This window comes from Antechinus flavipes, chromosome 3 (genome assembly GCF_016432865.1).
Source record: "Antechinus flavipes isolate AdamAnt ecotype Samford, QLD, Australia chromosome 3, AdamAnt_v2, whole genome shotgun sequence".
Taxonomy (NCBI): Eukaryota; Metazoa; Chordata; class Mammalia; order Dasyuromorphia; family Dasyuridae; genus Antechinus; species Antechinus flavipes.
In genome coordinates, this window is record NC_067400.1 from 241,883,414 (window position 1) to 241,897,103 (window position 13,690).

A 13,690-nucleotide genomic window follows, 5' to 3' on the forward strand; every position below is an offset into this window, starting at 1 on the left:
TTTTAGATATATTTTTTCTATTACAATCACTTCTACATTTTTAACATTGAGAATTAATTCCTATCTGCTTTATTTTCAAATTTATAAGAATTATGTATTTATTATTCTCATTGTTTCATAGAGGCCAAGAATAGGGAATTAATTTATACGACAGTGGAAAGGCTTACCTTGGCTAATGTGGCATAGGCAAGTCCAAGTATTCCATTCCATTTAGTCTTTGGTAAAAAAAAATCTTCTGATTCAAAAATGACAGCAATGTTAACAAGAAAGGTATTATTGAATCCCTTAGGAATAGTAACCACATCTTCACCAACTGATCCTGTCCAGCTTCCTTGAGTATATTTAACATTGATATTCAGATTTTTGGACCGATATGTATTAGACCTATAAATTAAATAAAATCAAACCACAGTTGATGCAGTGTTATAATCCCATTCACTTGGTCTTCATTCATCAAACCTTTTTTGAGAGGTGGGGAAGAGATGGAGATAGTCCTTCATAATATATACTAGCTAGGTATTATAAGATAGTAAAGGCCCCTATATTTTTAAAATTATGAGTTAACAGTTTATAAACATATTCATGATAATAACTCATTTAAGTTCATTGATTATCAGTTTTAACCCTTACAAAGGAAGAAACTGAAAATCAGGAAGGTTAAATTAGTTTCATCATTAAGATCATTTTCAATTCTAACATTAAATGATTATAAGTTACTATGAAACACTGTGAGTTTCCTTTCCATGTATAAAGAAGTGTTAAAGCATTAAAATAGGTCCTAGGGTTTTAGAGAATTGTGCTGTGGGTAACTGGCAGCCAGACAGCTATTTAAAGAAGCTCTCCCAATTATACTAGGGCAGAATGAGATGGCTCCATTACTTGATATTAAAAAACCACAACACAGAAACATATATGATTCACACATATATATTTATATACAACATATATATGTATACACAAAAACACAAAATTACATATACATATACATATATTTGGATGGATGGATGCACTTTAAAAAAAAATCTCTGAATCTACTAAAGCTTAAATGAAGCAGATGGAATTGCTTCTCTTCCTCTCTACATTTAGTCTTCAAGATTTCCTTTTATGTTCATTTAACATATACAAAAATAGGATAGAAAGAAATTAGAATATAATTATTTTTGAAAGGAAATTAATATGATGGATTGCTAGAAGGTTTACTATGTTGGTATTATATGAGCTACTATAAATATTAAATTTTTAAAAAAATCAGATTTTAACTTAAGTAACACTATTCTGAAGAGTATACAGATATTAAATTGATTCTTATTTCTAGGTCTTGTTGCTACCAAAAAATAGGAGGACATGAGTTAAGGGAAGAAAAAAGCAGATGATTCAAAAATGATGAGAAAAAACTAGAAACTAATATTTTATAATAATTTTTAAAAATTATTAGTTGACAACTAAAAGTTACATCTTTTCTCATCTATAAAATGAGTGAGCTAGATTTAATGATTCTGAAGGTCTTTATGATACAATACAATATTATGTATTCTGTGTAATTATGAATATTCGATTAGAAAAAAAATTGTTTTTTTTCAAACAGCAAAATTCCACATTTCCTCTCCTATACCCATCTCCCCCTTACTCCTGCCAAAGTGAAAATGCAAGAAAAAAAAATTACAGTTAAAAACTTGCATAGTCAAGGAAAACAAATGTCCACATTGGTCATGTCCCAAAAAAGGTTTTACTTTTTACTCTGAGTCCTTTACCACTATTAAGAGGAGGTAGGTAACATATTTCATCATTACCCCTTTGGAACTATTTGTTCATTATACCAGTAAGAGTTCCTAATGCTTTTAAAATTGATTGTTTTTATCATGTTGCCATCAGCTCTTTTCACTCTATTGTGCATTGGCTCATAGAATTCTCCCTAGGTTTCTCTAAAATCATAATTGTACCCAATTATACTCATACATAAATATACACACAGACATACATCACACACACACACACACACACACACACACACACACACACACATAACCAGGTGGTACAGTAGATCAAATGCTGGCTGGCCATGGAGTCAGAAGGATCTGAGTTCAAATGTAGCTTAGATACTTACTATCAGTGTGACCTTGAACAAATCATTTAACCCTGTTTGTCTCAGTTCTGTATTTATAAAATAATCTAGAGAAGGAAATAGCAAACCAATAAAACATCAGTGGGGCCATGGAGAGTCAGACATAACTGAAACAACTCAGGAACAACAACAATTACACACACACACACACACACACACACACACACACATATATATATATATATATATATACATATACATGTATATTATATATAAAACATGCATATATATAAATATATACCCTCTGTGATATATAATAATATATACACATTTCCATATATATTATTCATATACTATCAAAAAAAAGTAATAAATATTTTTGTATATCTTGTTTTATTTAAGACTAATCCATTTCCTAATCTACTTTCCCCATAAATTCCCCTTTCCTTCTTTCTATATTTCTGGAAAGTAAAATGTCTTTTTGCACATATTTCTGTGTGTATGAATATATATGTCTTTAATGTTCTTTGATCAGTTCAGATTGGAGTGAGGTTCAAGTGTCGGCCACCTTTATCCTTCTTGCTTGTAACCTTGGGCACTGTGACTATATGAGATAATTTTCTCCAATCTTTGTTTCCCTTTCTGCCCTTCCTTCTCTTCAGCATATTTCTCGTTTCCTCTCTTACTGTTCTTCCCTTGAGATTATCAAGACATAATAGAACCATGCCCAGGTCTCTCCTTCTATAACTCCAGATGGTGATGGAGTTCTGAGGTTCCCATATCATCTTACTACATTAGGATGTGAGCAGTTTATCTCTGTTTTTTTTTTTCCTTTATGATTGTTCATTTGTGATTTTTTTTTTTTTAATGTTTCTATTACTTCTACTGCTTTAACTTCAAAGTTTCTATGTACCTCTGATTTTTTTACTCAGAGATCTTTGGAAGTCTTCTAAAAGTCAGTTTTTCTGCCTGTAGCATTTTACTCATGTTATTCATGGCATTAAGTCTACATCCTTATGGATACTTGCCAATAATGGGAAATAGATACACAAAGTATTACAGTCCTTTAAAATAGTCAGGAACACTAAAGTCCAGAAGAAGCTGAAGTTGGTGATCAATGCTAAAAACAACAAAAAGGAATGTTTTCAGGTATGTTTGAATAAAAAAAAAAAAAATAAAAAAAAAAGCATGAGCATTCTATGACCACTGTGAGAACTGGATGAAATGGTAAGAAGAAGAGAAAGAACTACTTTTCAACTCTTATTTTGCTCGTTTTCTCTGTCAAGCATTAGGTAAGAAGAATAAAAATGTTAACAAGTACTTGAAACCCTGGCTATAAAGAGACTGTAAAAGAATGTATAACAGCATGCAATGAATGCAAAGTGGTATTGTAAGTAATGTTTCAGAGGCCATGAAATATAAAATAAATGCCATGGCATCAAAGAAAAGTGTCTCACTTTGTAAAATGAGAATGTGTATATTTGGTACACATATATATGAGAGAATGGGGAGGGAGAGAGGGAGAGAAGCAAAGAGGAAAGAAAAGGAGGGAAAGGAGAGAGGGAGAAAAGAATGGATGGAGGAAGGGATAGAGACAGGAAAGGATGTAGGGAGGAATGGATAGAGAGAAGAAGGGATGGAAGGAGGAAGGAATGGAGGGAAGGAAGGAAAAAGTGCTTCACAGGGACATTGAATTTAATTTAAATTCTTTTCTAAATTGTAGACTATAATATCAAAAGATAATTTGTGAATATTTGTGAAAGAGAATATTTTGCCAATAGGTAATATAACTTCATTAAAAACAGGAGCTCGTAGGCTAATTTAATGTGTGGAAAATGAGTTGATATAGATTTAGCTTCCCAAAATGTCATGAAAGTTTTTAGTAGTTTTTTAATCTCATATGGAAAAGATTGAGTGGTGTGAGTTAGAAAATAAACAAAGGAATTCAAAGCTGGATGAATAGCTAATCTTAATAGTCACAAACAGGTAAATATCAACTCAATTCAAAGGGAGGCATTTAGGGCACTCTACATCTATTTGATGATATCATTTTCAAATATATGGATGACATTAAGCTAGAGGAGATAACTATTATGTTGGAATAAAGCCAGAATCCCAAATAATTTTGACAAACTGAAATAATTATTAAATTATCATAGGCATAAATGTAAAATCTTGGGTTAAAATAAGATGTATAAGATGGAAGAAGTAGGGCTAGATGCTTTTTATTTTTAAAATCTGGAATTTTTAGTAGGTTACAAGTTTATATAAGTTCACAACATGACATTAAGAAAAAAGGCTAATAAATGATATGCTGTACTGCATTAAGAGAGGTACACAATATCCATTATGTCATGATCAGATACTTTCTAGAATATTCTTTTCAGGTATAGTAACTACATTTTCGGAGTCATAAATAAGTTACACTATTTTCAGAAGAAGATGTAAGACTGAAAAGCTTTCCATTAGAAGATAGGTTGAAAGAGAACTGTTTGGTTCTGCACACATATATTATATCTAGGATATACTGTGCTATAGTTAACATGTATAGAACTGCTTGCCATCTGGGGGAGAGGGTGGAGGGAGGGAGGGGAAAAGTCAGAACAGAAGTGAGTGCAAGGGATAATGTTGTAAAAAATTACCCAGACATGGGTTCTGTCAATAAAAAGTTATAATTATGAAAAAAAAAAAAAAAGAAGAAGATAGGTTGAAGAAAGAGTATGAGTGGAGAGGGAAGAATAGTGATGATGTTTATTTTATGGAATAGAAGATAGGGAAAGAAGATTGCTGTTTTCATAAGCATCTAAAGTGCTTTTATATGGAAGAAAGATTAAACTTATTCTAAGTTGGTCTTAGAGGAGACAAATATGGGTTTTTGAGGTAGAATTTGTAGAAGGACAATTTAAGTGAGCAGAAACTGAAGAGCAATTTATAATACAAAAACAATATTATAAAGACTTTGTAAAACTTAAGAAGTGATAGCAGAGAACTAATGATGAGACACATTATTTACCTCTGGACAGAGAGGGTATGGACTCAGATCAATGTGTAAGACATGATTTTGGTTTGTCTTTTTGTAATTTCGCTAATGTAAGATTTTGTTTTGTTTTGGCATATGTTAATGGGGCTTTCTTTTTCTTTTTTATTGGGAGGAAGTGATTTGGGAAGTAGGAAGTAGAGAAAGTAAATTTTTTTTCACTATTAAAAATAAATACAATTTATAACTATCTGTTGGGAATGTACTGTATTTTAAAATAAACAAGTGAATAAATAAAGATTATTTGAGGGGAGAGACACTAATAACTGGGAAATCAAGAAAGCTTTCATATAGAAAACAGTGTTTAAACTGAGTTTTGAAGAAAACAAGGGATTCTAATAAGATGCGCATCCACAGAATTTAAGAAAGACAGTTCAGAAACTTGGAGATAGGAGAAGTAATTTCATTTGTGAGGAAAAGCAAGAAAATAGTTCTGATTGGAACATGGAGGGTAGGAAGGAGAGTAGAAGCCAGTCCTTTGGAAAAATGAAGCAAGATAAGGTCACTTGGAGGACTTTAGAAAACTTGGCAAGGCCAGTTTCCCAGCTGATAACTTATATCCGAATTCCTTCAGATTTTTTACTGACAGTGTGAGTGTATTTTTGAGATAGGATGGTTTAAAAAATGAAAACAAATATCAAGATGAGCCTTGACTAATAAAATAAGGAAATGTCACAGCCTTTGTTATACTTTCTGTGGTTTTCTGGCACTTGTGTAATGTATAACAAAGAAAAATACACTTATGGTGGATATAAAAGGGAAGCTGTAAGAAATAAAAGTCAGTTCAAGATGCATGCTTGAACTTGCCTGGCCCCATTCATATTTATTTCACTCATTACTTTGTCCAGTACGCACATCAATTGTTGGCACTACATGAAACTGCTTCTGTACTTTATGTTCCTCTTTGGGACCTCATGAGTGTCTTCTTGGGGAAATTTAGCCTTTTTTTTTTTTTTTTTTTTTAAACTTTGAAACAGTGACAAGTTCTTTTAATTCATTATTATTCTTTAGAAAGGACTATAGAGTGTCACACTATTGTAATGAAAATCCTTTTAGAACTCCTCAGGTTGTATATCCTTTGGCAAATTAGCTCTTTACTCAACTGGATTCTGTCTGAGTTGCCATTCAGCTCTAGTGTCTGAGAAACAATTGCACAGACTTTTCCTTCTCTATTCAAACAGTAGATAGTGAAGTAGATAGAATGCTGGGCCTAAATTATAAAGCTTCATCATCCTGAGTTCAAAGCTGGCCTCAGGCACTAATGACCCTGGACAAGTCACTTCACCTGTTTGCCTTAGTTTCTTCATCTGTAAAATGATCTGGAGAAGAAAATGGCAAACCACATCAATATCTTTGCCAAGAAAATCCCAAATGGTATCATGAAGAATTGGGCATTACTGAAAACGACTGAATAGCAACAACAAAATTCAAAGACCCAGTAGCTGAAATGCTCCTTCTAACATCTTCTGATTCATCTTTTATTGTCTTCTTATGTAGTCCTATTATCTCTTTTCTGGGTTGAATGGCTCAAATCTTAGCCTCCTGGTTCTTAGTGACTCACTTTTGCTTTTATGAGAAAACACATACAAAATTCGTCTCACTATTAGTTATGAAATTAAATAGTTCTCATTTAGTTATTTCATAGTCTCTAAATAGTTATTTAGCCTGCCAATTTGTGAACTTTAATTTTATCAAAATTTTAAAAGAAAGTTAAAATGCAAATGATATGTAGCCTCAGTCATTTCTCTGGTCTGAAATAGGTCCTCTAAGTTTTCTATTTAGTCTTTCTAAAATTATGACTAACAACTTTTACCTGAAAATGGTATCTTTACAAATTTGAATTTAGTAATTTTAGGTTTTTTTTTTTTTTTTTTTTTTTTGCTTTTAAAAAAATAACCAAATTGTTTACAAGCAAAAGGGAGAATACCTTACATTTTCAAAAGTTGATTTAATTCTTTTTCTTTATTCAAAAGTTAATTTTTTTCTCTTTTACAACAACCAAACTATTCAAATGTGAAAGGGACAGTACCCTAAGTCAGTAAGGTGCAACTTCCCAATTTCTCTCTTACTCAATCCTGAGCCCAATTCATTGTCCATTCACAGTGCCTTTCCCAGATATTTATTCCAATCTATCAACTCTATGAGCTATTTTTACAACTGCCTATTATAGTCTGGCTAACAATTATTTTTTAATAATATATATTTTTTCTTGTCTGAACAGTTAGGCTAATAGTCATTTGAAACAACTACTAGCTCATGAAAAGAAATCTACTACAGATTGCCTCGCTACAAGTGATGAAATGGAATAGGAATGATGATAGTAATTCTAGATAGCCTCTTGGTCTCAATACTACTAAAGCCTGCTGATGTGGAAGAACTAGTTCTACCTGTGTTCACAATTTTCTGGGTAATTTATGAAATACTTCAAAAAATGAAAATTCTGATAAATAGGTATAAACAGTTTTGAGCATTTGCTTCCCATTTTCTAGCAGTTCAATGAATACATTTACCATTTATTATTCATCACCATACATCTTGGCAAGAGGTACTTTGCCAAAGCCTTGCCATGCTTTTCATATTAATTAACTTTAGTGATGAGAATTGCAGGTTGGCTTCAAGTTATTTTCAGCTAATAAATCCCAAAGAATAATTAGAGATATTTGAAATTGCAGATACCTTTGTTAATCACAAAAAGAAAATTTCTAGCCATTTTAAAGTGATTTCTCACCATATGTTACATTATCAGAGTGAATATGTATTTAAAAATTCATTCAATTAAATTGAGGTGAGTTAATCTTAGGATTGCTTATTATTCTGAAGAAAATATAACAACAAGAACTTGAAATATCTGTGACTATTCAGATCAGATTCTATTATCCCAAACCAAAAAAAAAAAAAAAAAATCATTCAGAGACTGAAAGGTTTAATTCCATTCCTGGACTACTCCTATTCCTAATCTCTAAATCTTAGATTTTAAAAAGACTCTCTGTAATGTTACCTCTTGTGGGAGGCCTTTCCCAGGCCCCCAAGATACTAATGACTTTTCTGCTAAGACTACTTTTCATTTATTCTGTACTTATCCTGTATATACCAATTCACATATATAGTGTTTAACACTAGATTATAATATTGAAGGGAAGGATGATTTTTGTTTTTTCTTTATTCAAAGGGATTTAGCACACTTGCCTAGCATATAGTATGTAATAAATGACTGTGAACTGGCTGATCAAATTTCTCCAGAATTCTTAGTTCAACTCTAAGCTGTTGCCTTGTTGTATAGATTTTGGGAATTCCAGGTTCTGTTTGTTGAGTTCTAGAATCTTGGAGTAGCCTCATTCTTCATTTTTAAAAAATGGAATATATAATAAGATGTTGGTCTAAACCTAATGATCTCATCAGTTCCCATGGTTTGAATTAGCTCTTTGAAGAGGATTCTCAGATTAGTTTAGTCAACCATAAATTCTTTCATAAGCTCCAGTCTTATATCTTCAACTGCCTATTGGGCATCTTAAACTTGGTGTGCCTTGGATATCTTAAACTCATCATGTCTAAAAGTGAACTTATATTTACCTTCAAACTCTTTCTTGTTCTATCCCTCACAATTATTTTAAAGGATAACACCATCCTCCTAGGCATCTGGATGCTCAGCCTGTGACAATACCAGTGTCCTCACTCTTGCCTTAATAATTACAACAATGACAACAATAATAAACATCTAACATTTAAATAATGTTTATTTTGGGCCAGGTACCACCCTAAGCATTTTACAATTATTATCTCACTTGATCCTCATAACAATCCTGGGAAATAAGAGTTATTATTATCCTTATTTTGCAGATGAGGGAACTGAGAAAAACAGAAGTTAAATGATTTGGCCAGGGTCACGTAGCTAGTATATGTCTGAAACTGGATTTGAACTTAAGACTTCTTGTTTTCTTAAAGTATGACACATTTATACTGCCTTTTTCTTATAGAAAGTATCATTTCAGATGTAATTATGAAGGTTAAAACCAAAAAAAAAATACTTTTTGAATTAATCTTATTCCTTTTCTACAAAAATAGCAGGATAATTCATCCAAGACTTTTTGAAATGCCATTTCAAGCGGCACATAAAAATCCAACTTAATTTCCAATCTTATATTCTATACTTACTTTTCAATGTCAAAGTATGAAGTTGTATGTGGACCAGGGACACCTGCCACAGCAAAGTTACTGCTTCCAGTATCAATGAGAATCTGGAGCTACAAAGAAAAAAAGAGAGAAAAGAAAAAAGAGAAATCATTGTCTTATTTGTGTTAGATTTAATTGAGCAAGGTCTATATCTCTAAGGTGGTAAATGGATAGAATGACAAGCATGGAGTCAAGGAAGACTTCTTTTCCTGAATTCAAATCCAGCTTCAGATAACTACTACCTATGTGGCCCTAGACAAGGCACTTAACACTGTTTCAATTTCTCATCTATAAAATGAGCTGGAAAAAGAAATGGCTCTAGCATCTTTGCCAAGAAAACTCCAAATAAGGTCATGAAGAGTTGAACAGAACTGAAAATTTACTCAACAAGAACATAAATGGGTTTTTAAGTTTTCAGTTAGTAAAGATGAATATCATCTTGAAAAATAAATTTACCCCACATAATTTAAAATATTGAAAACATTTAAATAATTATTTTAAGTTACCACTTATTAAACTGAATCTAACTTCTTTTTCCTTTTTAAACTAACTTGCCATATAGGTGTAACTAAGAAATTTAAAAATTAAACTAAAAATCAAAAACTAAAGAAAAAAAGAATCTAATTATGAAGAGAACCTTGAGATTATCTACACAATGATCTAATACATAAGTATACACATAGTAGCAAGTTAAATTATGCCTTTTAAATAAGTCAATATCAAAAATCAAAACCCAAATCCTCCCCCCCTTAAAAAAAAATACTGAATGCATACATTTCTCCCTGTAGCCCTTTACCTGTATGTTTAAGTTTTCTGCCTATTTCTCCTAATATAGGATTTGATAACTGCCTTGAATTGACAATTAGTAGTTCCCTATTAAAGGCCTAGGGACTTGCCAAAAATATCACAATTCACAAATATGTGACCTGTTAGCAATACCAATCAGGTTTGTTTTCTTCTTTGAATGTCAGTTTTCTAACTGGAATGGGAAAACCATTATCTACTGCACGTGATCATTTCTAGGTGTAATTAATCAAATTGACTATTTAGACTTGTCTTAGGTCACAGGAGACCCAAACTCTGTCCCCAAGGAGCTTAAACTTTAGCCAGAGAGAAAAGGTACATACACATACACATACACATACATACATACATACATATACACACACACACACACATTATAAACAACAACACAAAACTGTACATTAAGGGAATATGGATAAGTTTATGGATGTTCAAATTAGGAAATCACTGAGGAAGCAGACAGGAAGTTGAGCAGAACTTTGAGGAAGGGCAGAGTGTAGACAGGATGGAAAAAATGTGTCAGAATGGGAGAAGAGTATGAGTAAAGTCATGAAGATGTAAATGAGATGTAAGAAGGTTAGAGCAAAGATTTATGTAAATTAATGATAGGAAATTAATTATGGCAGTGGTGTAGTTCCTACAGAGGTTACCTAAATATCTCTGACCCTTTTCAAGTCATTTGTTTTTATTAATATTCCATACCAGGTTTTCTTGTATTAACTTATACTTTATATCAGTATAATGAATGAGTTAACATTCTCTTTAAGCATGCACACTTTCCAAAAACAAAATGGAAAACTTCAAACTGACTTGTGAAAAACGGTATCTGTATGAGAATTCTACTTTGTAATAAAGATCCATCCTCCGATAAATTCTTCCTCGCATGACTTTTAGATCTCAATACTAAGGAATACTTGATTGAATTTATATTCTGAGAAAAGAAAGTTCTTAGTCTTAACACAAGATACTTCATATGGTTTGCATAAAATTTAAGAATGTATAAAAGCATATTGCTGATGTCAGGATTAAATCAAGGAGACAATTGTGAATGGTGGCTCAAATGGAATTTTGTATTAACAAACGGATGTCAATATTACAAAAAGGATATTTTTTCCTGCCCAACACATATATAATCTAAAATGACATGAAACATATAATTCATTCATTGTTGACATAAAAAAAATTTTGGATTATGAGCTTAAAGATTTTTGTTATTGTTGTCAACATGTCTCAAATGAGGGATTGTCTTTTAAAAACACCAATTATACATTTTAAAAACAAGTATATTTTCTAATCACTAAATTCAATAATCTGAATTTTAAAAATCCTTCTCTCTATATCATTGTTAGTATTGACTGTATGTCACTCTCATAAATATTTATCATATATAGATGGCAAATACATATAAAACAAAGCACAAAAAACTGCATGAAAATCACAACCCACTCTACATCCACACAAAAAATTGCGATTCAGATGACATTCTGCACCTACACTATGTCACGCATAATCAGACATAACTGTAGCAAACATTCCTCTATAGTGTTCATATTAACCCTGGTAGCTAGGAGTAATTTTCTATGCAGACATTCCTGGTATTCTTTTCTTGGTATACAATTCCACCCACAATATTTACATCATACCATGAAGGAACCCTTTTATAATGCCCCATCCTATTAATGAATTATAATCATCTATATAATGGAAGGCAATTTCCATAAATAGGCAGAACCATTTCGATGGAGTGAAGGCAAAGACTAATTTGAGATCTACAACAATTTCCTTCAAACAATCTTAAATTAACACCTCAACATTCAATTCTGGAGTGGCAGAGCCAACAAAAGATATGGGTGAATCAATTTTCTAACCCAGAGCAATTTAGGAGATTGGTAGGAAAAGTCTGCCTTGGAAGTCAGACAATTTTCAGGAGATTACAGGGGATTATTTGCTAGTACTGGGTGCAGAACTCTGTCTCGTTTTTCATACTTAGGTCTAGGTCTGAATCCCAGAGCTAAGAGGAATATTGGCTCACCAATGCTTGCTGTTTCAGGGGTGTTGGGGCCCTGGTTATAGTTCCAGAGCACACAAAACAGAGCACAAATTAGGAAAGCACCTTTCCTTAGATAATACCACCTTAGAAGGATTTAATATTTAAAGACTCCAAGAATTAGCTGTTAAAAGCAAAAAAAGCCTAAAGTTAAAAGTGCCAAGGAACAGAGCTCAATTTTAATGTAAAGTTGTAAGTCAAGAAATAGGTTGAAAAATGAGCAAACATCAAAAACGAAAACAACAAAACAAAACAAAACAAAACAAAAAAACCCTGATCATACAAAATCATGATGGTAACAAAGAAGAATAAAACATAAACTCAAAAGAAAATGAAATCAAAATAAGTACATGCAAAACTTCAAAGGAAAATGTGAATTGGTCACAAACCACAAAAAAAGAATTCCTAGAAGGACTCAAAAAAGAATTTAAAAATTGAGAGAGAGAGAGAGAGAGAGAGAGAGAGAGAGAGAGAGAGAGAGAGAGAAAGGGAGGGAGAGAAGGAGAAAGGGAGGGAGAGAAGGAGAAAGGGAGGGAGAGAAGGAGGGAGAGAGAGAGAGAGAGAGAGAGAGAGAGAGAGAGAGAGAGATTGGGGAAAAACAAGATTGTTACAAGAAAATTTTGGGGGGAAAGGTTAACAGCTAGGCAAAGAAGTTAAAATACTTCAGCTGTGTTAGACTCTTTGTGACCCCATTGGGGCTTTAACCTACACAAAAATATTAAAATGATTTGCCATTTTCTTCTCCAGTTCATTTTGCAGATGAGGTCATTGAGACGCAGGGTCACATAACTAATAAGTTTCTAAGCCCAGGTTTCAACTCAGGAATGAGTCTTCTTGACGTTAGACCCAGTTCAAAATGGAAAAAGAAGCACAAAAATTCACTGAAGAAAAGTATTCCTTAAAAAAACAAAATTGGCCAAATGGAAAGGTAAAAAGATCACCAAAGAAAATTCCTTAAAAATTAGAACTGGGTAACAAAACTAATGTTTCCATGAAATATATTTCCACACATCATTAATATTTCTATAAGCCTATCAACAAAACTCAGCAGAAAGATATAGAAAGAAATTTCATTTAAAATAACATTAGACAATATAAAATCCTTGGTAGTCTATCTGTCAAGACAAACCCAGGAACTATATGAACACAATTATAAAACACTTTATACAAATAAAGTCAGATGTAAGCACTTGGGAAAATATTCATTGCTCATGAGAAAGCTGAACCAATATAATACAAATGATAATTCTATCTAAATTAATTTACTTATTCAATATCCTACTAATCAAACTATGAATAATTAAGAACAAAAAATCAAGAGAATGAATAACAACAACAATTGAAGGAAGATGGCTCAGCAGTATCAAACAGATCTTAAACCATTTTATGAAGATTTAATTATCAAAACAATCTCATCCTGACTAAGAAATAGTATGATAAATCAATGTGTGGTGTTCTCTTCTTTTTCTAAAATATGATTGTTCATGAGCAGAACCAGGAGATCATTATACACTTCGACAACGATATTGTATGAGGACATATTTTGATGGAAGTGGATTTCTTTGACAAA

At 32.1% G+C, this 13,690-nt stretch overlaps 1 protein-coding gene across 1 annotated transcript in view; it reads right to left on the reverse strand.

The window, feature by feature from the left end:
• Positions 1-13,690, reverse strand: part of BACE2 (beta-secretase 2) — an 83,639-nt gene that overhangs the window by 44,905 nt on the left and 25,044 nt on the right. Inside the window, exons 2-3 of the mRNA XM_051984768.1 lie at positions 9,252-9,340; positions 168-384 (exon numbers count right to left, since the gene is read on the reverse strand). Of these exons, the coding sequence (XP_051840728.1) occupies positions 168-384; positions 9,252-9,340 (306 nt within the window). The remainder of the gene's footprint in view (positions 1-167; positions 385-9,251; positions 9,341-13,690) is intronic.